The sequence below is a fragment of the Vombatus ursinus genome, unplaced genomic scaffold (assembly GCF_900497805.2).
Source record: "Vombatus ursinus unplaced genomic scaffold, bare-nosed wombat genome assembly UNPS02010284.1, whole genome shotgun sequence".
NCBI classification, from domain to species: Eukaryota; Metazoa; Chordata; class Mammalia; order Diprotodontia; family Vombatidae; genus Vombatus; species Vombatus ursinus.
This window is the reverse complement of record NW_020950062.1, coordinates 4,046,231-4,072,096: the sequence shown is the minus strand read 5'-3', so window position 1 is coordinate 4,072,096 and position 25,866 is coordinate 4,046,231. Positions and strand designations below refer to the sequence as shown.

General features: G+C 37.3%; 2 protein-coding genes across 4 annotated transcripts in view; one reads left to right on the top strand and one right to left on the bottom strand.

Moving 5' to 3' along the window:
- The window catches only part of MRPL13 (mitochondrial ribosomal protein L13), a 40,780-nt gene extending 25,919 nt beyond the window's left edge, over window positions 1-14,861 (bottom strand). The window contains exons 1-4 of the mRNA XM_027854073.1: window positions 14,598-14,861; window positions 12,566-12,689; window positions 2,614-2,707; window positions 38-98 (exon numbers count right to left, since the gene is read on the bottom strand). Of these exons, the coding sequence (XP_027709874.1) occupies window positions 38-98; window positions 2,614-2,707; window positions 12,566-12,689; window positions 14,598-14,624 (306 nt within the window). The 5' untranslated portion in view covers window positions 14,625-14,861. The remainder of the gene's footprint in view (window positions 1-37; window positions 99-2,613; window positions 2,708-12,565; window positions 12,690-14,597) is intronic.
- A 119-nt stretch (window positions 14,862-14,980) lies between these two features.
- MTBP (MDM2 binding protein) overlaps window positions 14,981-25,866 on the top strand; it is an 83,084-nt gene continuing 72,198 nt past the window's right edge. For all 3 annotated transcript variants that reach the window (XM_027854072.1, XM_027854071.1, XM_027854070.1), the window contains exons 1-7: window positions 14,981-15,140; window positions 17,800-17,880; window positions 20,318-20,391; window positions 20,481-20,632; window positions 22,273-22,331; window positions 23,425-23,569; window positions 25,525-25,642. In XM_027854072.1, the coding sequence (XP_027709873.1) occupies window positions 15,026-15,140; window positions 17,800-17,880; window positions 20,318-20,391; window positions 20,481-20,632; window positions 22,273-22,331; window positions 23,425-23,569; window positions 25,525-25,642 (744 nt within the window). In that variant the 5' untranslated portion in view covers window positions 14,981-15,025. The remainder of the gene's footprint in view (window positions 15,141-17,799; window positions 17,881-20,317; window positions 20,392-20,480; window positions 20,633-22,272; window positions 22,332-23,424; window positions 23,570-25,524; window positions 25,643-25,866) is intronic.

The following is a 25,866-nucleotide window of genomic DNA, read 5'->3' as shown; positions in this document are numbered from 1 at the left end:
TTCCAAATAATATATTTGCAAAAATGTTAAGACTTACTGCCACTGGATCCCGCTGGTGAAGCTGAGCTGCTGTAACTTGTCTGAAACCACCTGGATAGCTATTAAATAAACAAAAGTTTTTAAACAAGAAGGGAAGAATGGTATTTCTACACAATATTCCACAATTAAATATATTATTTTACATTGATAAGAAAAATCATTCTTCCTGAAGTAGTTTTTCTGAATATGTCTTAAACTTCAAGCATTTGGAATATTTTTATAACTGCTATTATTTTATATGTAGCAATTTTAGTCCTTAGAAATTTCAAGGGCATAATTATATCACGGTGCCTCAACTACAATGTAATATACAAGGGGAACATAAAAGAATGCTAAGCTTAAATGTAATTTAAGCTTATATTATATTCATAATTGAACAGTGCTGAAGTTTTGTTATCTGACCATTTAGACTTAAAATGGCAACGTTGGGCAAATCTGTCTGCCACTATAGAACTGGCAGTGGATTACTTAAGTTTTGGAATCTACCTTCTCTGAGTTTTGCTTAGTGTTATACAATGTGGGAAATAGGGTAGTGGCAAAACGTCATCAGAGAGCTGCTATATAAAAGACTCACATTGGGTGACGATAAAACTTGGCTGACTTACTTAATTTTTCTGTATTGTCCAATTAGTTAATATAAGTGAAGGTACTTTGAAAAGTACAAAATGCCATTCAAATATAAGATTATTCTGTAGAGATGAACAGGCTGGTCAAGTGATTTTTAAAAGATTTTTTTTGAATATACACTGTCCAAGAAGTAAAGCTTAATGTGCTAACAGGTCACTGTGAATCTTTTTGGCTGATTAAGTGTCATGACACTTCAGTCTTTGCTATCTGGCTGGCAATTTTATTTCCTGTCCACTTTTCCACCATGGATGAAATGTCACAGAACAAGAGAATAACAGAGTTACTGCCTTTGATACCTTCAGATCTTTATAGAATGTTGCTGCTGCTTTTTGCCAAGGCAATCAGGGTTAAGTGACTTGCCCAAGGCCACACAGCTAGTAAGTGTCGTGTCTGAGGCCGGATTTGAACTCAGGTCTTCCTGACTCCAAGGCCAGAGTTCTATTATCGCGCCACCTAGCTACCCCTGAATGCTTCTGAAGTGATTGCTGAGTGACCTTAAAAGTTTAGACGGGTAGGTCCAGAAAGTAGATATGAGAAAGCACTGTGTAGGCAACCAGTACCAAGTCTCTGGGGTTTTAACTGTCAGCAGTGTTCATGACACAGGTCAATATTTTTAGAGATTTCAAGGAGAAGAATGAAAATCTGTACAGTAGTATAACTGGCTACTTTTGTTTTTAATGATAGGAGAAATGCCATTTTGAGAGAGCTTTTTTTCTTCTTTCAGTTATTGTTTCAAAAGGTTTTTTAAAAAATAATTTAGAAATAAACTACTATATTTCTAATGAGTTTGTTCTTTTTTTGTGTATGTGTCCTGAAGGCATCAAGTAACCCTTGAAACCATAAAGTAAGATACTAACTGGCATTTTGTTTTGAAACAAATAATAAAGTTTTAAAAGTAAAATTGGAAAACAGTTATTACAAAATCCAATGCTTTCCTTCTATATAAAGGAGCTTTGAGAAGACAGGATGACTACTAATATATGGGTATCATTGTATTTGCACACGGAAGGTTGTTCTGAACTGTCATTACTTCCTTGCATTATCATAGATCATAAAAGTGTACTGTTGGTTATTACTGACACAATAACGATAATGAGACTTTGCATCAACGTGGAGATTTAATTTGGTCACAATCTTGTTATCCTGTTTGCTTTTTTTTGGTATTATCTTCTTAATGACCTTTAAATTTCTTGAATAACCTTAATGATCAGTAGAAGAAAGTGAGTTATAGAGCTGAAATATGTAAAGGTGGATGTTTAATCCAGTAAGACCTCACAGATTTGGTTCAATGTACCAAAGTCGGCAAAAGGAAAGTCCAGGCCTGCACAAGATTGCTAGAAAGGAGAGAGATAAACAGGATGTAGACAATGAGGTTTGTTTCAATAAGCTATAGACACCATGTGGGAAAAATGGAGATGCATTTTGTATGGCAGGGTTAGAATAGGAACCATTTTAGTAGGAAATATGGTTTTGATAATAAAAATAAAAAGGCACCATAGAACTCTGAGTAGAGTTCAGTATAGCAGTAGTGAAAGACATGATGAAATTCTTCTCCAAATAGAATGGAATGGTTTTTGCAGTAGTATTTAAATTAAAGGGAATGAAAACACGAGGGTGGAATGCTGACTAGGAAATCATAATAATTTAGGTAAGAAAGGATGGGAGGCTGGTTCCTTTTCATACGAAAGGCTTGTCTTGGTAGAGTAAAAATTACAGCTACTATCAAAAATTTTTGCATATTGTGACTGAAAATAAAAGTTGTATGCAGTCAATTTAAGAGTGACTTAGGTATATAGCAAAGATAAAAGCAGTTCCTTCTTAAAAAACAAGTTTTTAAAAAGTAGTTTTAAAAATACATCAATAACGCTACTAATCTTAAAGAGCAGTAGCAAGTTCAACATCATGCTAACTTATTAGCTACACTGATACTGTCATCACTTAACTTACCCAGTGTGTGAAGAGTATACTTTTTGTTCCCATTTGTTTCCAGAAAATGCAATATGCCTTGTGTTCTTTATGACAACATGATCCCCACACTTACCTAGAATAAAAAGCATTCAAATTTTGAATGAGACAAAAATTGACTCAGGAAAAAATTGGCACTATTTACAAAAGCTCATAAAGTTACCAAAAAAACTCAAAATGACACAAGGAAAGTTATAGCGGAATCTCCTGCAGCAGATTTTTATATGATGATAAAAAGTAGGAAGGTTCCTTGAACCATCAACACTTAGAAAGATACAGGGGGATGTTATAAGCTTCTTGAGAGCAGGAACTTTCATTTTCTGTTTTTGTAATCAATCCCCAGTGCTTTGCACAGGGTATAGCACACAGCAAGTGCTTAATAAATGCATGTTAATTGATTCCAATTCTAACAGTCTATATTATAGTAATGACTGGGGATTTCAGCTATTTATTCAACTGCTGGAATTCTCTATAAAAACAGTACAGAGCAGCTTTCTTTTTTCTTTTTTTGGTTAGGCAATGGCGTTAAGTGACTTGCCCAGGGTCACCCAGCTACTAAGTGTCAAGTGTCTGAGGTCACATTTGAACTCAGGTCCTCCTGATTCCAAGGCTGTAGCTCTGTCCACTGCACCACCAAGCTACCCCTAGAGCAGCTTTCTTGACCTACTTTGTTGGCAACTTCAATCTTCAATCAAGGTAGCAGAAGTAGGGAGAGTAAATGTTATTTAGGATCCGATTCTCACCAAAAATCTACTTTTAGCTGTTGAAGTAGAAATGACTAGAACCTTGAGAAGAAGTGACTGCCATTTTAGAGTTGATGACAGATGAAATCCAAACCACTCCTTCTATGTGAAGCATGAATTCCTTCTACAACATCTCCATCAAGTGATTATTCAGGTTCTGCTTAAACATGTCCAGTGTTGGAGAGATTGCTAGGTAGTGAAACAACTCATTCTGTTCCCAACCCTTCATCTTAGTTCTGACCTCTGAGATGAAGCATGGTAAAAACAAGTGTATTTTCACACAATCCTTCAAATAGTTGGAAGATCACGTATCTCCCTAAACTTTCTCTTCTCTATGTTAAATATTTCCAGTGTTTATGTTCTTTTTTTTTAATCATCCTAAATCTGTCTTCTCTTAGCCAAACCCTTAGAAAATTATCTGCACTCACTGACTCCCCTTCTCTTCTTACCTAGTTCTTAGCCCTTTGTAATATGGCTTCTTTCCTCATCACTCAACTGAAACTGACCTCAACAAAAGTAACAATGATCTAATTGCCAAATCCCATCCTCCTCAATCCATCTGCTGACCACTTTTTCCTCCTAGATGCCTTTTCTTCTTTGGGCTTTGTTGACATTATTCTCTCCTGGTTCTCCTTCTACTTGTCTAACTATTCCTTCTCAATATCATCTCACCATCCATATTAGGCACCTGAACTGGGGGTATTTCCTAAAGCTCTGTCCTAGGTCCCTTGCTCTTTTTCCTCTATAATCTCTTATCAACTTCATAAGTGCCCATCAGTTTAATGCCTTTAATCAGTTCAATCATCTTTATGCCAGTGATTCTCATATGTATACATCCATCCCAAGTCTCTCCCTAGTTCCAGTCTTACGTTATCAACTGAATTTCAAACTGAAAAAGTGCCAGAGACATTTCAAACTCAACATGTCTAAAACCAAACTTGTATCTTTCTCCAAAAACCCACCCGTCTACCAAAGTTTCCTATTTCTGCTGAAGATATCACCACTCCTCCAGTTGTTCATGCTTGTAACCCTGGCATTATTCTCAATTGCTCACTTTTCCTCATCTTAAATACCCAATCAGTTGACAAATCTTACTGTTTCTACTTCCATGATATCCCTTGCATCTGATCCTTTTTCTCAACCATCACTTTGGTTCAGTCCTTATCACCTCCTGCTGAGGTTATTGTGATGGCCTCCTAATTGGTTCTTCTCTTAAGTCTCTTACCACCCTACTCCATATCTTGCTGCCAAAGAAATTTTTCCTAAACAATGATCTTATCATCTCTAAATTGCTCGACTAGTCAACCAACTCCAGTAATTTCCTGTTGCCCCTGGGATAAAATACAAACTCTTCTTTTTAGCTGTTAAAGTTGTTCACAAACTGTCCCCAACCTATTGTTCCAGCCTCATTGTATATTACTTCCCCTCCCACACTCTGAAATCTACCCAAACTGCCCTTTTCTGTTTCTCACCCATGACAATTCATGCTCACGACAAATCCACTTTTTGCACTGGTTTTTCTCCTAAGTTTAGAATGTGTTTCTTCCTCTCTTTTACCTCACAGACTCCCTCTTTTTTAAGATACAGCTCAAGCTTTACCTTCTTCTATATGAAGCCTTTTCTGGTACCACCAATCTCTACTGCCCTCCAAACAACCTGGGATTTAACTACTTTGTATTTATTTCCTTTATAGTTATTTTATATATGAATATATGTGCCCTTGTTTTTGCCTTTCTTTGTATTTCTAGCCCTTATAACAGTGTCTGGCACATAATAAGTACCTAATAAATGCTTGTTGATCAACTGTCATTTCTCATTAAACTATAAGCCCCTTGAGAGTTTTATTCATTGTATTTGTATCCCCAGGATATAGGATGGTACCTGGCACACAGTGGACCCTTAAAAATATTAGCTGATTGATGTAATTTGTCCTTCAAAAGGTTTGTGGTTAGAGTGCCTTAAATCCTGGTTCTGCCATTAACTACCTGGGTGACCTTGGGCAAGTCATTAAGTCTCTTTGCAGCCTCAGTTTACTCCTCTGTAAAATGGGCTAACAAGATGGGTGAACCAGAAGACCTCTCAGGTCCCTTCCATTTTCTTAACCTCCTCCAGACTAGAAATATACACAACACTGTTCCTGTAAATCCCCACTCTGCTGCCTCGATGGAGAAGGTTATATTTCATTTTCTCTTCTCAGGGATCTTCTCTGGCTTTTCAGTGACACCAAGCTCAACTTCCTTTTGAGTGATATTTTCACATACACTGACTGCTGTAGTCCTTTTTATTATTTTTTTGGTTCTGCTTATTTGCCCTCTTTCAGTTCTTTCTAGATCTTAGTTTACTCCAAATAATGAGTAAAAAAGGGGGTTGAACAAATAATCTCTCAATTCCATTCTAATTCTAAATCCTATCAGTTCTTCCAGAGCATCCCTTGGGCATTCCATTAGAAACCACCAGTGAGTTTGGCATCATCCATTCATCACCATTTATTGCATTTAGTCATTCAGCTGCATCCACCTAATTCTACTCTCACTTGTGCTCTGAGATCATATATCGAACCTCCCTGCCCAAAAGAAGATCAGGATAGACCTTTGCTGCTAACGCCTCTTAAGATTCCTATTGCTTCTGGTTTATTTCCATTTCTCTTATTACTGATTTTATTCCCACAATATTTTAATGGCTTCATGACATCTCTTTGCCATAAGTCTTATTTTTTCTATCTTCCCTACTCACTGCTATTAGTGTATAGAAAGTAACAAAAAAGAACTGCTATTCTGCACAGGAGTTAAAATCTAACCTCTGACATTTACTAGCTGTATGATCCTGGGCAAGTCAGTTAACCTCTGTCAGCCTGTTTTCTCACCTATAAAATGGGGATAACAACAGCACCACCTTCCAGGGTATTAGGAGGATCAGATGAAAGAATAAAGTGCTTAGCACAATGTCTGGCACATGGTAGACATTTAAATTACGAACTATTAATTAGACAATGACTGAACAAAGTAGACAGATGAACATAATGGAATACTATTGGGAAATAATGACTAGGAGGATCTGGAGGAAGCATGGATGACTTGCACAAACAGAAGAGCATAACCAGAAGAAGAGCACACATGATGACTGTAATAACATCAAGGAAACAACACTGAAATGCAGCCACATTTAAGGTGACTGTAATGGCCAATCTTGGTCTCGGCACAGAGGTGGGACCCTTCAGCCTCAAGGCCACATGTGGCCCTCCCGCTAGGTCCTCAAGTGCTGCCTTTTGACTGAATCCGAAGTTCACAGAACAAAGCCCCTTAATAAAAGGATTTGTTCTGTAAAACCTGGACTCAGTCAAAAGCTGAGAGATTGAGTGTCTTGCCCAGGGTGACAAAGCTAGTGTCTAGGCAGGATTTGAACTCAGGTCTCCCTCACTCCAAGTCCAGTAACCAGTGGTATATTAAAGACTAGATTTTTCTTTTTCTTACTTTCTTTCTTTCTTTTTTTTTTTTAGCAAATCAAAAAATACTTTTTAAATGATCAAAAAAAGGACACCATAGTAAAAAAAAAATCCAACTCTTTATTTTTTAAAAAGCTGGATATCTGATTTGAAAAAATCATACACTTTAATATTAGGTGCCAAATTTTCATTAAACATATTCTTAAAAGGTTTATGTTTTGAATGCCTGAGGCCCTGGATGTGGTATATACTTTCAATATGAATCAGAACGGGTGAAATAATACTAATGAAAGAAGTATTTTAAAAAATAACACCTGTAAGAAGTTAAATTCGTATACAGCACAGCTCCACTTTTATCCCCAGTTGTTAGAATGAATTCAATTCAATAGACATTTGCAAGGCAGTGTATTGGAGTTTCAAGGATAAAAAAAAAAAAAAATTCCTGCTCTTAAGGAGCTGACATTTTATATAGGTGCCAGGATACACGTACTTGAGAAAGTAAGTATGAGGCAGCATGACGAGAGATAATGAGGTGTAAGGCAGCGCCTGAACTTAGCCTTGAAGATAAGGATATAGAGGCCAGTCCTATACTGCATAGGGGTTGGGGAGAAGGAGGGAAGGTTGAATGAATGACTGCATACAGGCAGAAAAATGGAAAGTAGAGTCTAAGAATTAGCTATAGTTCCATTTGGTTAGAATGTAGAGCAAAAAGGGAAGTATATGAAATAAAGCTGAAAAGGAAGGTTGAAATAAACTGTGGGAGGACTCAATCATTTAGCTGCTGAGTCAGTAATTGATCCTAGAGGCAATAGGTAGCCTGTTTTTGAACAGGGGAGTGATATAGTCAACCCTATGCCTTAGGAAGATTATTTTGTAAGCTGTGTATAGAATGTACTGGTGAGGAAGAGAATCTAGGAGCAGGGAAACCAATTAGAAAGCTATTATAACAGTCTAGGAGAAAGGCAATGAGGGTCTAAACTAAGGTGTTTAATACAGGCTATACAGGGACTGAATAAATAATAGCAAATAAAAGCTAGCATTTACATAACTTTTTAAGGTTTACAAAATGCTATTCATGATATTTCTGGGCCCTCCCAAAAACCCTGTGAGGTAGGTGCTATTACTCATTCCATTTTACAGAAAAGGAACCTGAGACTGAGAAACATTAAGTGATACCCTCATCCTGTCTGAGGCAGGGTGTGGCCTCTAAGGCCAACACTCACCTAGACAAACTGCCAGTTCCATTAGAATGTTAAGGTCCTTGAGAGCTGGGACTATTACTCTTTGTGTTTTTCTACCCCGAGCTGAGCACAGTGCTGGGCACACAATAAGCCCTTAATAACAGCTTGTTGATTGGTAAAAAGATAAGAATAATGAAGTATACTCTGAAGTTGAAGAGCTGAGATTCTAGCAGAGAAGAGATCACGGATGACTTTTGAAAGAACAGATTCAATGGTGTGAGGGTTGACAATCAAACTGCCAGGTACTAACCTCTGCCTACATATGCTCAAACTTAGTGATATCTGTGCCAGGCACATGGCCCAGATATCAAAAGGAGTGGGGAAGGACCCATGTACACAAGATCAGGCTTTTGCAATGGAGTTTTTGATATTATGTTTTAAATAAGCTTTTGTGGCTAGGCATGGGAATCTAACCAACAGTTAATAAATCAATACCACAGGAAAAATGAACGTTAAATTCCAAGAGGTTAAATTACAAATGACCTTTTGGAATCCAATCTGTAAATTACAAACTTGCCTGTAATTAAATTTGGAGTCTAGTGCCACCTTGTGGATATAGGATGATTAACGGCTTGAATTTTTACCAAAATTTGTAAGCCATCAGTTGCATATTAAATACTGTGAAACAAAACCTAACAGTGACAAAAACTATCTTTTAGCCAATAAACTATTTGTTCTTCATCACTAAATAATAGGTGGGTAACTAGAGACAACTTATACTGAGAAGGACTGGGTATGGCTAATCCATAGTTCTCATGGATTCACTTATTCATCTCTGAGCAAGATGTTGCTCTGTGTATAAGAAAGAAGGAAGTCTTCTCTTCAAAGTGATGCAGTTAAATTTGCAATGATATGAGGGGGCATTTAAAAGCCTATCTGCCTATAATATTTCTTCAAGTACTAGAATATTAAATGGCCAATACTAATAAAATATTGTTTTAATGAGTGCCATGTAAGACTGTATGGTATGGGTAAGGAAAAAAAAAATAAAACACTAGATGAAATCAGAAGACCAAAGGTTCCAGTTTTGGCTCTACCACTTGATAATTATGACTATGAATATCACTGAATCGGTCTCAGTTTTCTCAGGAAAAGAATACTTGTCCCATCTATATCCCAAGGTTATTGTAAGAATCAACTTATTGCAAAAGCACTTTTTGACTGTAAAACTTATATAAAAGGCACATCACATTATTATGTTATATGTAAATATAACTAAGCTACTACCATGCCCTAGTATATATCCAGCATAAACATTTTGCTATTCTTTTTTTAAAATTTTCAATGCAGCATTACAAAGAGTATCAGATAGCAGGTGTATAAACTATATCAAACTGCCTACCATTTTCAGAAAAGGGGATGGGAGGGAGGGAGAGGGAAAAATTTGGAACTCAAAATCTTGTAAAAATGAATGCTAAAAATTTTCCTGATATACAATTGGGGAAAAAATAAAATACTATTTAATTAAAATTTAAAAAAAAAATCCCTAGGAGGGAAAAAAAAGAAAGAGTATTAGAAGACAACCTACACAAGGCATTTGATGCCTGTCCCAAGAACAGATCCCATCTATACATCTAATAAGTGGTCATCAAACCACTACTGAAAAACTTGGCAAGTGGATGATAAATTGTATGAAAATGTAATGCTGTATAACTGACAGATTTTATGTGACAGATAATTTCAAAAATTAGCGTTGATTAATTAATTTATTATTTTTTGGGGGGAGGCAATTGTAGTTAAGTGACTTGCCCAAACTCATACAACTAATAAGTGCCTGAGGCCACATTTGAACTTAGGTCCTCCTGACTCCAGGGCTGGTATTCTATCCATTGTGCCACCTAGCTGCCCTGCACTGATTTATTTATGGCAGATATCACTTCATTTCTAGATTGAAATATCTTCTAATAGCTTACCAGGAGAAGAGATGAGTATAGCCTACCTGAAAGCTATGTCAGTGAAATACTGGCTTTGGTAGGTACTACAAAACTGGAAAGGCTTTGAGTACACACCTAGCCACAGACTTTTGTTTGTCATTAAAGATGTATCTCTATAAGTTTGTAGAGGCTACTTAATGCAGCATTAGAAAGAGTATCAGAGAACAATCTACCCAAGGCATTTGTTGCTTATCCCAAGAAGAGATACCATGAGTGGTTATCAAACCACTACTAAAAAACCTGGTCAAGTAGATATGATAAATTGTATGAAAATGCAGCTCTCAGGTGATGATTTTTTTTAGCTATATTAAATTGTAAAGATTCTCTTAAGGCATGGAAGGGTTTTGATTAGTATCAGTGACAGAAATACACAAGAATGAAATCATGGTTCTTTAATGTATTGAAGTTGTCTTTTTGCTATGCTTATGTGTGAAAGTTTAAGTGGGGGAAAAGAAGCTTAACACGTGTGTATCAGGGCCCTGGCTAATAATACACTGAGGCGGATAAATTAAGGAAATGTTTGAGTCACAGATGTTAAGAATAATGTGCTGAGTTTCATGTTGTCTTGAACAAAAAAAAGGGGGGGAGGAGGAGGGAAGGAGGTCCTGAGAGACTGAATCACTTTCACATAGGAATGAGAGAGGAACCTTCTCTAGAAACTGCAGGGACAAATAACCTGGACCCCTGCTGGAAGATGAGGGCCCAGATGCTGGCACCAAGTACTGATTCTCAATAAGCAAAACTCAGCCAGAACAAAGTGAGAATTGCAGATGAATCCAGACAGCAGTGTGCACCTATACTTGAGCCACTGCTCTGGCATCAGAGACTAAATAAGAACTGTGAATGCACATGTCCAGACAAATTAAAATAAACAACTAAGTGACATGAGAAGATTCCTGTGTACCTCTATGAGGAAAGTCTCTCTATGAGGAAAGTTGTTGGAACACGTAAAAAGAATTTACATGTAAAAAGAATTTACACCTAGGAGTAATATGAGACTCAGGCGATTTTGCCCAAAATGTCTGTTCTATTAAAGTTTACACTTAAGCTATGCACACTTAATAAAATTCTTAGGTAAAAGGTTACTTTCCGTGATTCTGGGAACACAATGAGGTGAGGATTTTGGAGCTAACAATGCTATGTGTTCGAATACCTATAAATTCTACACCTATTGCCAGAAATATCTTGCTAATTTGTTCTCCTATATTCAAAAGAGGAACTTTAATAGTTCCCCACTGTCTACCGAATGAAATGCAAATTTCTCAGGCTGAAAATAATCTGGATCCAACATTTCCAAAGTCATCTTTCATTATTCTCATTAACATGACCTATGCTCCTGCCAAAATGGATTACTTAATTATTTCCCAAACATATTTAGTGATTTCCAGGCACCAAACTTTTCCTCACAGTGTGCCCTATGCCTGCAATACTGTCCCCTGTAAATATCAGCCTGTTGAAATAATTTAGCATACATTTATTAAGTGCCTGCTGCGGCAATGATTGTACCAGAATACAGATGACTCAAAATCTAGGACCACAGGATCACGTATTTAGAGCTAGAAGGCAACCTAGAGATTACCTAGTCCAACCCCATCATTTTATAGATAAGAGAAACCCAGAGATAGTAAGTGACTTGTCCAAGGTCCCATGGACACTGACTGGCAGGTCTGGGATTCCAACCAGGTCCTCTGATTCTAAAAGCATCATTCATTCTACACCACATTACGGTGGAACAGGGGATAGTAGGGGCATATACACAAATACTCTGATATAAAGGGCATTGAGGAGAGAATGCAATCATTTAAATATCAAAGATATAGAAGAGACCAGAAAAACAATGGGGGAGAGTTCAATTCAGTTAGCTTAGAACAGAGAGTATCTGAAGAAGATAGAGGAGAAAGGGGCTGGGAAGTTACATCCCATCCCATTGGACTGTGAGCTCCACGAAGGCAGGGACTGTCTTTGGACTCTTCTTGTAAGCCCAGCACTTGGCAAAAAGACTGGCAGAGGATATGTGCTTAATAGCTGTTTACTGACTGCCTGCCATCTAGAACTAAGAGAGACATCAACTATCAGCTAGTCAGACACCATCATCCACGGTTAAGCGATTTGTCCGAGGTTATATAGTTAGTAAACAGCAGACAATTCAAACTCAGCTTTTAAATTTCAAATCCAGTGTCCTACCCACTATGCAGTGCCATAACTAGAGATTTGGGGTTCAAGTTCAGGAAGCCAGGCCTAGAGCTAAAGACCTAGGAGTTCTCTGAATAAATACAGTGGGTGAAGACATGTAAGCCAGTGAGATTAGCAAGGCAGAGAAAAGGAGGGAGAGCCAGGAGGAGAGAATCCTTGGGGGAACTTCAAACTTAAGCAACTGAAGAACATGAAGTGACTGAAAGAGAAGGAGGCAAAGAGAAAAGAGAGCTAGATCCTCATCTTAGCAGGGATCACTGAGAAATGGCAGGGTAAGAAGAAAAAGGTCCTGAGGAGGTAGAAAGCAACTTAGAAATTATCATTATGTCAACAATTTTGCCAAGAACTCTAGCCATAAGATTGGTCTAACACAATACTTACTCAATTGATGGTATACAGGTTTATGGAGCCCTTGAAGTCTGACTGACGCTGCTGCTGCAAGTTTGCCTGGAGGTTGCATTTTTCCATCTAAGAGATACCATACTCGGCCAAAAGTGGCCCATTGCTAGAAAAGAAAAGCAAAATTTTCATTGAAAGAAAAATAAAAATCAATTAGTTGGTCATCAACTTATCAGAGTATATTAGAAATACAGTGAAAAGAACCTTAGAATTAGGGTCAGGAGTGATTTACCACTTATATATATGCTTAGCAAAGTCAATTTCTGTAGAGTTTAGTGTCCTCAACTATAAAATGAGTTATATAAATGAGATCTACTGGTGTTTGTCATTTATTAGTTATAGAAAGAGCTAATATAATTTGCAAAACCTGAGGAATGTTACTGTAAATAAAAGTTTTCAGTGATTAAATCTTTTATTTCAGGGCAATAGCCTATTCAATTCAATAAACATTTATTAAATGATTACTATGTGCCAAGCACTGTGGGATTAAAAAAAGAGGCAAAAGACAGTCCCTGCCCTTATGGTGCTTACAATCTAATGGGGGAGACAATATGTAAATATATACAAAACAAGCTATATAAAGAATAAGAAATAATTAATACAGACGAGGCATTAGAGTTAAGGGGGGCTGAGAAGGATCCCTGTAGAAGATGGGATTTCAGTTGGTACTTAAAGGGAGGGAGGTCAGTAGCCCCAGTGGAGGAAGGAAAGTATTTCTGGCACAGACAGACAGTCAGAAAAAAATGCCTGGAGCAGAGATGGAAGGTCTTGTTCAGAAAACAGCCAGGAGGCCAGTGTCATTGGATCAAAGACCATGTATTGGAGAGGAAGGTGTAAAAAGACAGGAAAGGTAGGAGGGGGATAAATTATGAAGGGCTTTGAATGTCAAAACAGCTATTCTTTTGGTTTCACCTAATTTTGTTTGTTGAGAAATCTATAAGAGATAATGCACCTTGTAAACCTTAAAATAACACATAAAGATAAGCTATTAGTGGAAGAAATACTAGATTTGGAGTCAGAAGACTTAGATTTGTGTCCTGGCTCTGCCAATCTTTATTTGCATATCTTTGGACAAGTCATATAACTTCACATGACTCAGGGACAAGCACATAACTTCTCTGACAATAACACTCATAATAGAATATAAGAATAGGGATGGAAATTTGAGTTATCATCATTTCAGAGTTTTGGGAGAAAAATACTTTAACTGAAAAAGCAAGATAAACGTAACATACTAATGACCCGCTAGGGATAGTACAAAAAAGGCAATTTCACTTCTCCAGCCTCATTTCAGGCGGAAAGATCTTTTCAAAAGATTAACCTCACATGAGATCTGTAACCAGGAGCCCAATTTTCTGTTTAGAAAGAGAGCGCTGAAGAGCCCGGAGAAGGAAAGGAAGAAGAACCAGAAATATTTAGAGCTGTAAAAGCATTTACACAAACCGCCTATTCCAGTGTTTCTTAACCCGGGGATCATGGACTTTTAAAAAAACACCACCACATTTTAAAAATGTATTTCAATATAATAGATTACCTTTGTAATCATGTGTATTATACCGTATGCATTTAAAAACATCATTCTGAGAAAGGGCCATAGACTTCACCAGACTGCCCAAGGTGGTCCACGACACAAAAAAAGGTTAAGAACCCCTGAATTTGGCCATTCTTCCCTCTTTTGACAGATGCAGAACCTCAGTCTCAAGGCGAAGGGCAGGGAGTTGCCTAAGGTCTGCTGGTCCCAGATCTGGAACTGGAAGGGATCTTACAGATGAGGAAACTGAGGTCCAGGGAGATTAAGCTACGGTTCAGCACAAGGTTATAAAGACATTCAGCAACAGAGGCAGAATTCGAATCCAGGTCCGCCGCTCCTCCCATCGCGCCGTTTGGCTTCTCTGGGATCAGTCAGGAAGGGGACAGAATTGCACACGGGCAACTGGGGACAAGAGACCTTCCCGACCTCGGAGGTCTAGGACCCTCACCCTCCCCTCCCCCCGCCGCGCGCCCTCAGTATTACCTGTTGCGCTCTCGAGAAACTCGACATTGCGCACCCTCCGAAACCTGCCCGTGCTGCCGGCTCCGGGATCAAGGCCGGGTCCCACTCCTGCTCATGCTCGGCAGGAAACTCGCCACGCCAAAGAAGAGTTCCCCGCCGCACGACAAGTCACTTGCCCTTTGCTGTTCCTGGGCCCGAAAAGAGGACCCAGGCACGCTCAAATGATGACGGAACTCTTTAGAGACACAACGCCGCTCCCCTCCTCTTACTCCTCCTCCCGGAGCACTACTTCCGCTGCCGGGTAGCTAGGCAGCCGGGCCCTGGAAGCACAGTTACGTGGGGGAGGGGAGGGGAGCCAGACAAGAAACGGAAGTGCGTCACGGAAGCGCGGGGCATTCGGATGGGCTGAGCTGCGTGAGCTCCGGCCGCGTCTATTTGTGTTGGAGGCCATGGACCGATACCTGCTGCTGTTGACCTGGGCAAAGAGGCGGACGGAGGCAGCCGGCCGAGACCCGGGGGATCGGCCCGCTTATTCAGCCTCGGACGGCTCTGAGTTTTCTCCGGGTAACCAGCGGCTTGGGCGGGGATGTCACTGATTCAGGGTCCGAGTGGCGCCTTTTACTTTGGCCGGGAAATTCGCGAATTGGGAGCGGAGGGGAGGGGCTCACCTTAAGTCCCTTCAAGCTCTAAATGCGTGGTTCTGATCTGAATTTCTGAGCATCCAGGCTTGTTGTGATCCCCTTATAGACTCCCATTGCAAATATCTTTCTCACGAGATAACTTGGACAATTTTGATGACATAAGATTAAAAAAAAATTTTTGCTCAAACAAGTCTAATGTAGTGAAAGTTTGAAGGGAAACAGGCAGCTGGGAAAAACAATTTACAATGAATTTCTCTGATAAAGATTTTATATCCAAATAAAGAATTGATGCAGATATGTAAGATTTAAAATATATACGTAACTGGCTCAAATTTATAAGATTTAAGAGGCATTTTCCAGTAGATAAAAGGTCAAAAGATGTGAACAGGTAGTTTTCAAAAAGGAGAAATTCACGCAATCAACAACCATATGAAAAAATTCTGTAAATCCCTAATACTTGAGAAATGCAAATAGAAGCAAATTTGAGGTTCCACTTAGTACATATCAAACTGACAACGATGACAGAAGAAGAAAATGACAAATGCTGGAGGAGCAGTGGGAAAACAGGTATACTAGTACACAAAACTGGTGGAGCTGTAAATTGTTTTTTTGAAACATTTTATATTTTCAGCCTGAACTAGAGTCCCATCCCCAACATCTAAAGAGTCAGACATAGGGTAAGCCATTTGCCACTCACTCCTGTAAATTAAGTCATTCAGTCAGTCATTGGGTTGGGATAGAGGTTTTAGAGATAATCTCGGTCAGGGGTTCTTAAACCTTGGACTTCCTTGTGGACAGATGACAAGAGGTTTGTGATTTTGGATTGAGGGGAGGGAAAATTTGTGTGTGTGTGTTTTTTTTTTACTGACCTCTGACTGAAGTTTAACCTCTTCATTTATTTATCTCCTAATCTATTTTTTCTTTTTCTTTTTCTTTTTTGTGTGAGGCAATTGGGGTTAAGTGACTTGCCCCAAATCACACAGCTAAAGTGTTATGTATCTGAGGCCAGATTTGAACTCAGATCCTGTTGAACCTCAGGGCCAGTGCTCTAGCCACTGCACCATCTAGCTGGTCCTCTCTTCATTTATTTAAAAACATCATTCTGAGGTGTCCATAGGCTTCACCAGATTGCCAAAGGAGTCCTTGAGACACAATATAAGATTTAAGAACTATCTAGGCAAACCTGCCTGACCTTCCCCCTACTAATTTTTTTTTTAATGGATGAGGAAACGGAGACCAAGAGTTAAAGTGGCTTTCTCAGGGTTTCTTGGGTTTCTAGGGCCTCCCTTTCTAAGATATCCTCTGAATATATCTAGAATATCTCTGGTTATTGATGTGTTGTCTCCCCTAAACTGAGCTCCTTTGTGGCAGTGTCTTTTTTTTTTCCTTTTACAGCTGTGTCTCAATTAGTGCTAATAATTAACCCCCTAAAGAGATCAAATTATTCTAATTTCCACTGCATATTTACATTGGGCTAGAACTAATTGCCATATTTTACATAGTTAAAATTTGAATACTGCAAATTTGAATACATATGGCAATTTCAGGGGATTCTTTATTTGAGGTAATCTTATCCTAGAATGTCAAACATCTGCAGATTTTCATAAGATAAGAAACTGAAGCCTTGTGAGGTAGAGTGTCTTATCTAGGATAACACAGGGTGTAAGTCTCTGAACTGTTATGTCAGCTCCCTCCTCATCTTTTTGTGTCTGCCAGGTAGCTAGGTGGTGCCATAGATAGACCACTGGACTTTGAGTCAGGAAGACCTGAGTTCAGATCCAGCTTAATTAGCCACGTGACCCTGGACAAATCACTTAACCTTTGCCTGCTTCAAGTCCCTTATCTATAAAACTGAAACAATAATAGAGCATATCTCCCAAAGTTGTTTTGAGAATCAAGTGAGATAATATTTGTAAAATGCTTTGCAATCCTTAAGCACTATATATACTAGCTGTTACTATATTAATTACTAGGTCAAGGCATTATGGTGTCTTCATTTAATAAGCATTTACTAAGCATCTTCTGTATGCTAAGCACCATGCTAGGCACCGAGGGTACATAAACCACATCCCCCAGTACCACGTGCATTCTGATGTCAAGAAACTTATGTTCTACTGGAAAATGGAAAGAACATTGTACTTGAAATTAGAAGACCTGGATTCTAGTCTGCGCTCTAACTTTTAAAGTCATATTGACTGGTGTGCAAGAAACTTAACCTGTATGAACTCATTTCTTCCTAAGTAAAAAGGGAATTACTATGCTTGCTCTGCCTATCTTAATGGAATTGTGAAGGGCTTTAAAAATGGTAAAGTGCTTAACTGTGAATCATTTTTAGTCTTCCCTATTATGTTAATTCCTATGTTCTTAGGATATTTCATTTTGTAGTTATATTTGGAAGGTAGTGGTGGATGTCAGCTGATCTGAGCTGAAGTCAATAGAAAATCTTCCTTTACTGTGTTTTACGTGGCTGGCTTTGAGGAATTTTTTCTTTCTGTGATCTGAAAATATCTGAGGCCTATTGTATTTGGCACCAAAGTCACATAACTGAGTCTTATTAAGTTAGTGTTCATTCTTTGTTGCAGGATTAACAGCGGCAAATGTTTATCATTATGTGAAAAGAAGCATTAGTGCCTCAATGAATGCAGAAGATAGTACCTTCCCTGGTAAGGAGAGAAGAAATCCCCATACTATAATAAGTCACTGGCTGTAGGAATTCATTCAACAAATATTTGTTTGATAACTGCTATGTGCAGAGAATTGTACTAGATGCAGTGGGGATTATAAGATAAGGCACACCTCTTGCCTTCAAAGACCATGATTGGCAGGACACAGTTAGCCCCTCTTGTTCATTTTATGTGATTTTTCCCTATGTCTTCCAAAGGTCTAGATCAGGTCTCTACGACATACGGCCCACCGAAACAGCCTGTTGGTGGTGTGTTGTACAGGCCTGCCCAAGGGTATTAGGCCTCTTAATCACTTCTTAAAGGGCCAGTGAGCCCTATTAGCTCTGTCTGAGAACAAACTTAGGGCCTGAGGATGACCTGAGCCGTAGTTACATCCTCTGTGTTTTTCGAGGGCTGCCTGAAATCCTTTGAAGGGCCAAATGTTGTTCAGGCCTGGTCTAGATGAAAAGGGAAATGTGGCAGTGATAAGGGTATTGGCTTTATTGGGCGTAGTAGTAGAGATGCTTTCTCAGTGTCTTATTGTCTCCATTTACTTACCATCTACTTTTTCTCTTGTAATTTGGTTTCTGGTCTCACCATTCTGCTAAAACTACCAGTTATTGTGAGAAATAATTCATTTGGACCCCTATTCTATTTCAATCAATTTGATATATTACATAAATCATATAGGGAAAGACAGGTTCTTATAGTGGGCCTCAAACTTTAATGTAATGTTCACTACTTGTTTATCAAGTTATGAGGCTCACTTGCACAGCCACAAGAATGCTGACAAAGGTATCTCCATCCCGTTTTGCTCAAATTCCATGTCCAAACCCAGCATGGGTGAGATACCTTGATGCTTTGGAAAGTCCCCCAATTTATTTTTGTACTTCCAGACCTCTCTTTCTTGTCCAATATGAGCCCATGTATCTTGTGACCAGGACCTAGTTAGTGGAGATATTCTTTGTTTCACCTAACCTGTGACTCTGCTGACATATCATTTTTGCTTATTTTAGCTTTTGTGTTATATGTAAACCAATGGGATTCTGTATAGTTGTATATAACTATATATATATATTTTTTTGTATAGTTGCAATAGAATGTCTAGGTAATAAATTTGGTATCAAACTTTATAAAAAATAGGGCCCTAGAAGGAGGGGGCATCTCAGATCGTGAGAAAGATCTGAGGTCCACTTCATTCAAGGGGACCATAGACCTTTTAATAAAGTGCCATTGGCTCAGAGCTCTGCCTCAGTCTCTTTTATTGTAGGTTGGACAGTTTTAATCTCCACATTACCATTTAGTTCCAAGTTAATGTATTATGATAATTTGAAACAAATACACATTGTGAATGAATAAATTTGGTTTTGCTTTTTTTATTTTAACTTAATTGATAGTTTTATACTGTATATTTTAAAGGTCTAATTTAAAGGTCTAATTAAAGGTCTAATTGCATAAACTCTAGACTCCCTCTTATATTCAGAACTGTGACCCACCTTCCCAGCTTCATCTTAAGCTATTTCTGTATGTAGAAGCATGGAATTTTTGAGCTGGAAGGGACCTTAGAGATTCCACTCCAACTACATCATTATAAAAATGAAGAAACTAAGGCACTAAGAAGGAAAATGACTTGTCCAAGATCATAACAAAGATTATGTTTCACATAGTTGTTTACTATTCTAGCTTTCCGCCACCATTGTGTTGCAGGCCCTCATCACCTCTTGCCTGGATTGCTGCAATAGCTGCTGGTGGGTCTCTCCCATCCATTCTCCATTCAGGCCCTAAAGTGTGACCATGTCATCTTTCTGCTCCCCCCTTCAGTAAACTTAAGTGGCTCTCTTACCACCTCTAGGATCAATTATAAAGTCCTCTGTTTGGTGTTCAAAGCCCTTGATAACCCCTTACCTTTCTAGTCTTCTTAGAATTTATATCACCTTTTTGTACCCTTTGGCCCAATGATACTGACCTCTTGACTGTTCAACGAACAAGACTCTCCATATCTCAGCTCTGGGCATTCTCTCTGGCTCTCCCCCAGACCTGGAATGCTCTTCTCTCCTCTGCTTAGACTGCTGACCTCCCTGGCTTCCTTTAAGTTCTAACTGAAATTCTACCTTCTATAGGAAGCTTTCCCCAATTCTTCTTAATTATAGTTCCTTCCCTTAGTTAATTATCATGTATTTATCTTGTATGTAGCTTATTTGTATGTAGTTGTTTGCTTGTTGTCTCTTTCATTAGATTGTGATCTCCTTGAAGGCAGGGACTATCTTTTGTTTCTGCTTTTAGCACAATATTTGGCATATACACACTAGGTACTTAATAAGTACTTATTGACTGACTCAATTTATAATTTATAATAGACACTTCATATTTGTTGACTTAAATTTGTTGCAAATTATAAAGATATAATGTTGTTACAAATGAGTGTTTTATTTTTAAGCCTGTTCAGTAGTTGGTGTTCCAGGTCCCAAGAAATGGTTCTTTGCAGTTCAAGCAATATGTGGATTTTATCAGGTAATTCAAATGGAAAAAGCACTTCAGTTGTCTGAATATTTTGCTTAATAGGTGTTGCATTTATTAATGTAAGCTTTTTTTTTTTTTAGTTTTGTAGCTCTGATTGGGAAGAAATACATTTTGATACACAAAAAGAGGAAAGTGAGGATACTCTGCAAACAGATATTGAAGAATGTCTGAATGCTGTTCGTTGTTTGGAGGAAGAAGATAGTAATAGCAGGGAATCATTGTCCCTGACTGAGTATGTGTACATGCTTTTAAAACTGTTAAAATACAGAGTCAGAGAATGATTTAACAGTGATACTCTACAACTTTGGTGGCATGGGAAAATGTCTTCATCTGTAAAGTTATGAATAGATAACTCCTGAGATCACTTCCAGCTCTGAATCTGTGATCCTCTGAATAGACTTGGTACAAATTTAAGTGATTTTAATGGACGTGACACTTAAAGTAGACAAACTCTCTATGAGGTGCCTCAATGAATTGTTTCCTATCTCAGAGCAAGATGAATGTTTTTTAGCTTATAAGATTAAAAATAAATCATACCATCTATTTCTGTTGGGCATTAGTATTCACCTTTTATTAGATACCAGAATGGTAATGGTCCATATAAGGATTTTAAAGAATCTTCTGGAAAGGCTTGAAGATGTTATTGAACACATCTGGCCAGTGTGCTTACTAAGCTGTGTATAGTATCATGGAAGCCTTGATGACTTCTGGCCCTTCTCCCCTGTCCTTGAATTCTCTTAGAGAAGGAAGTCCATGCTGGGTATGCATGATGATAGCCAATGAGGACCCCCTCCCACTCCTACCCCCTCTACTCTACTTCTACTTCTCACACTAAATCATTCTTTTCACTACTTTAAACTGCTTTTCAAGTTATTATGATAATAAAATTCTAACATAAACAAATAGAATAATTTTACATAGAGAATTTTACATATGTATATATATTTATATATAATGTTATTCACACTTATGTAGATAGTGCCAGAAATATTAAGTGCTACTATCACCTCATTAGGCACCACAGTGACTTGACACCTGAGATTTCTTGAGCCTTCCTCTATATTGTTTTTAAGTCATCTCTTGCCCATTTTGTAGTGACTGGTATGTGAAACAAAACCTCATTCTTAATTCTCCTTCTTTGAAATTGAAATACATAGTTGCTTTGATTTTTCTTTCACTTGTAGATATTGAAAAGTATGATAGAATATCTAATTTTACCCAGTAATAAGCCCAACTAATAATTTCCCTTTCAGTGATTCTGACTAGTGTTTTTACCTCTGTAACATTTCATATTATTCAAACTAGATGAACATTTTGACATAAATGTATAAACTTTTAAAATTCCCTGTTCTTTAATGTGTCAATAGTAATTTAGAGGTTGTTTTGTTGGATGTTTTCTTTTTCTTCATCTTCTAATGTTAGTAGAAAAATAGAGATTATATAGAAGTAAAAAGAAAGACATGTATAATTACCTCCATAAGAGGGAGCCTGTTAATTGATTCAAAGAAAACTAATCTTTAGAAAGTCAAATTCAATAAATAAGGATTTCATAACAGATGGTTTAAGATATTTTCATCTGTTATAGCATTCATTATAAGCAGAACTTAATTAAAAGAGTAAATTTTAGAAAGACTCTTAGGAGGTTATTATATTTTTCAGACAGGGCTATATTACTTAACCATCTGTGATTGATAAGCATTCCCCTTTTTAGGGCTTCAGGGAAAAAAATGCTACATTAGCCTTACTAAATAAACCATGACAATGATTTACCTTCACAGTCAGAAAATTTATCATTAGATCTAAGCCAAATCCCTTTCTATTGAAGCTCTTATGTGTGTTTATATTTTTCCTAACTTAATTTTTAAATTCTAGTCTATTTGAAGAAGCTGCAGAAAATTTGCATCAGTTATCGGACAAGCTCCCTGCTCCTGGTAATTTTTCATTTTTGATGTTTGAGTTCTAGTGAATTGCATTTGAGCTTTATAATTTCTGTGAATAGTTGTTAAATTCAGACTTCATCCTGAGGTGATGATGAGCCACCTTTAGCCTTGATAATGAATTTTGACCTCACAGTAACTACATTGTATAAAACTTGTACCACCAGTTGACGGAATTTGTCAATTAAAAAGTGCGAATTCTTTTCATGTAACTAGATAAAAATGAGATTAGACATAAAAGAGTGTTGAGTACTGAGTACCTGTTTTGATCTCTTTTTCAATTTAAGTGGGGCTATTGTAGAGTAATGCTAATATATTCTTCTCTGAATTATGCCTTCTGACATATTACAATGGATAGTACCTGGCATCCATAAAAATCAACATAACTTGGAAAACACTAAATGTGCAGTGCTGTTTTGGAAGTTCTTTACCAAATTTTAATTGTTGAAGGTGAGAAATTGAGGCCTGTGTGGATAGAGATATTTTAAAATTGTCTTGACAAAATATATAAAATAATAGATTCATAAAGTTCATTTAATTAACTTTATTGAACAAGTTTATGAATAAATAGCAAAATTCAAACTGTAGTATTGGCAAGTTATGAACTTTTCTCAAAAGACTATTTAATTCTATTTCATTTTTTCTTGGCCTCTGTAAACTGTCTTGTATTATCCAACTTTGCCCTTTGTTGCAAGCTGTGGGGGTGCATGTGTGTGTGTGGGGGGGATGGGTGGGTCTAGATTGGAATATAGAATTATATGTAAGCTTTTATAATAATTTGAGATTCCTTTTGATTTTAGCATTAAGAAAAAAGGAAAATATAAAGAAATTTGCACCCATTTGTTCTTAATGTAGCACTAGTCAGATGTTTTTGATTGTCCTGCCTTTCTAAAACCTAAGTTTTCAAGATCAAGGATATAATTTAAATATTTTATGCTTAAGACCCTTGAAATCTTTAAGTTTATTTTGAACCATTAAGAACTGAAGTTTTCTCACCAGTAACATCAAATTATTAGGATGCTGTTTTAGTTAATTTAAGTTTTAATGTTTCAAAATACTTTATATAAGATGTCTTTTTCCTTTCTAGGTAGAGCAATGATAGATATAATACTACAACCCTTTGAACAAGATTCTTCGAAATTGAAAGACTGTTTACCTGTTATTGGTGCATTGAAACACTTGAGGGAATGGCATTCAGCAAAAATTACTATAGCTGCAAATAATTTTAAGGGGTAAGTTCTGTTTAGACAGTTTTGAAATTTTGGTTGTTTTAAAATGACTCCAGATGGTTTACAGGTTCTCCCTCTGACACATACTAGCTACCTAGTCATGGATAAGTCACTTTATTTCAGTTTTCCTGTCACTTTTTAAGACTATAATTTACAGAAAAGTTGTTAATCTGCATTGTTGGAGGAAGTATCCATATTAGAAAATCTCTAAATTAATGAAATTGTAAGTTTAAGTTTTAAAAACAATTATTATTGTGTTACTTTGTTTCATATTGATGAAAATAAAAAAATTCTCTGAATCATGAGTGTATCTTAGAACACATTTTGAGTTTGAAAGAAGGCTAGAATGATGAGTTAATAGCAGGGATAACTGATACATGGATATGACTGTTGTCATTTGAATTTACAGTTCTTGATTCTGCAAGTTGTAGGATACTCTGCAAAATATAGGCCAGTGAGCTTAACTTTGATTGCTGGCAAAATTCAATAATGTGTCATTAAAGGGATATGATTATTGAACGTCGGGAAAAGGAGATGGTGATTACAAAGACCTATCACAACTTCATCAAGAACAGATCAGGCCAGACAAGTCAGACATTTCCTCTTTTGACACAGTTACTAAATTTGTGTATCAGGGAAATGATACAGATATGTTTGCCCAGATTTTAACATCAACCTCCTGAAGTCATAAGGATCAAATTAGATGATAGTTGTGCAGTGCTTTGCAAACCTTAAAGCACTTTAAATGCAAGCTTTTATTATTGTTATTATTATTATGATAATTGACAAAGTCTCATATTGTTCTTGTGCATAATATGGAGAGATGTAGTCTAAGTGATAGTTTGGTGAGGTGGATTTAGAACTGGTTAAATGGCCTAACCCAGAGAATAGTCATTAGTGGATCACTTTTTATTAGTAAGCTAGACAAAGGTATAGATCAAATTTGTCATTAACACAAAGCTAGGCGGGATTGCTTATATAAAGGATAACAGTCAGGATGTCAGTAGACCAGAGCATAAAGCTAAATCTGATTGGATAAAATTTCATGGCCATAAATCTAAAGTTTTGCATTGGGTTTTCTGAAACTTTTTAAGTACATGATAGAATTGTTAGTAAAATACATGATGAGATTGTTAGTGAGACAGTAGTTCATTTGAAAAAAGATAAGGCAATTTTAGTGTACTGCAAATTGAGTTAAGTTGCAGCTGTATGATGTTGAAGCCAAAAAGCTAATGGGACCTTGGACTGTATTAACAAAGGCTTCCTGGATAAGATAAGGGAAGTTATAGTACCATTGTCCTCTGCATTGATCAGACTGTATTTGGGCTTCTGTGTTCAATTCTGGATGTCACATTTTGGAAATGACACTGGTAAACTAGAGGACATTCAGAAGAGGGCAACCAGGATGGTCAAGGGCCTTCACATCTTGCCATCTGAGTATTGGTTGAAGGAACTGGGGATATTTTAATTGAAGAGAAGATTAGGTAGACTATGATAACTGGGAGTGAGTGGTGAGGAAGTGGAACCAAGGAGTATAGGTGGTTTTTTTTCTAGTAGGAATTTGGGAGCTGTGTAGAACAATCACTTGAGGAGATGGAAGGTGCAAGTGAGGTTTTTTTTTTTTGTTTGTTTGTTTTTAGGCAGTTGGGGTTAAGTGACTTGCCCAGGGTCACACAGCTAGTAAGTGTCAAGTGTTTGGGCTGAGGCCAGATTTGAACTCAGGTCGTCCTGACTTCAGGGCTGGTGCTGTATCCACTGCGTCACCTAGCTGCACCGCAAGTGAGGTTTTTTTAAGGATGGACTAGTATGTGTTGGTACTAGGGTTCTGTGGGTGAGTGATATTGGAAGAGCTTGTTATTCTTTGTGATTCTGACTTTTAGAGTCTGCCTCTACTCTTTTCTCATTATTGAAATACTAGTAGAAACATTCAGATCCATTAATTTTCTTTGTTCTTATAGAAGTTGCCAGAAAATTGCAGCGTATCTTTCAGCTGATATTGTGGCCTTAGATGATATAAAAAATGTAATTGACTCCAAAGAATTATGGAGGGGGAAGATTCAGATATGGGAGAGAAAGGTAAATGGCAATTGTCTGAATTTTTAATTCTAGATTTTCACTTTTATTGCATTTATTTATAAAAAAAAATTTTTTATTGGTGGGTATGACCTCATTAATTTTGACCCTTCCAAAGGTACAAATTTTAATGTATCTGTTCCTCATCCTATGTGATTCTTGTCTATGTTACTGGAATTCAACTTTATTAAAATGTTCATGATAAACTGGAGTTTTCTTGTAGTCTT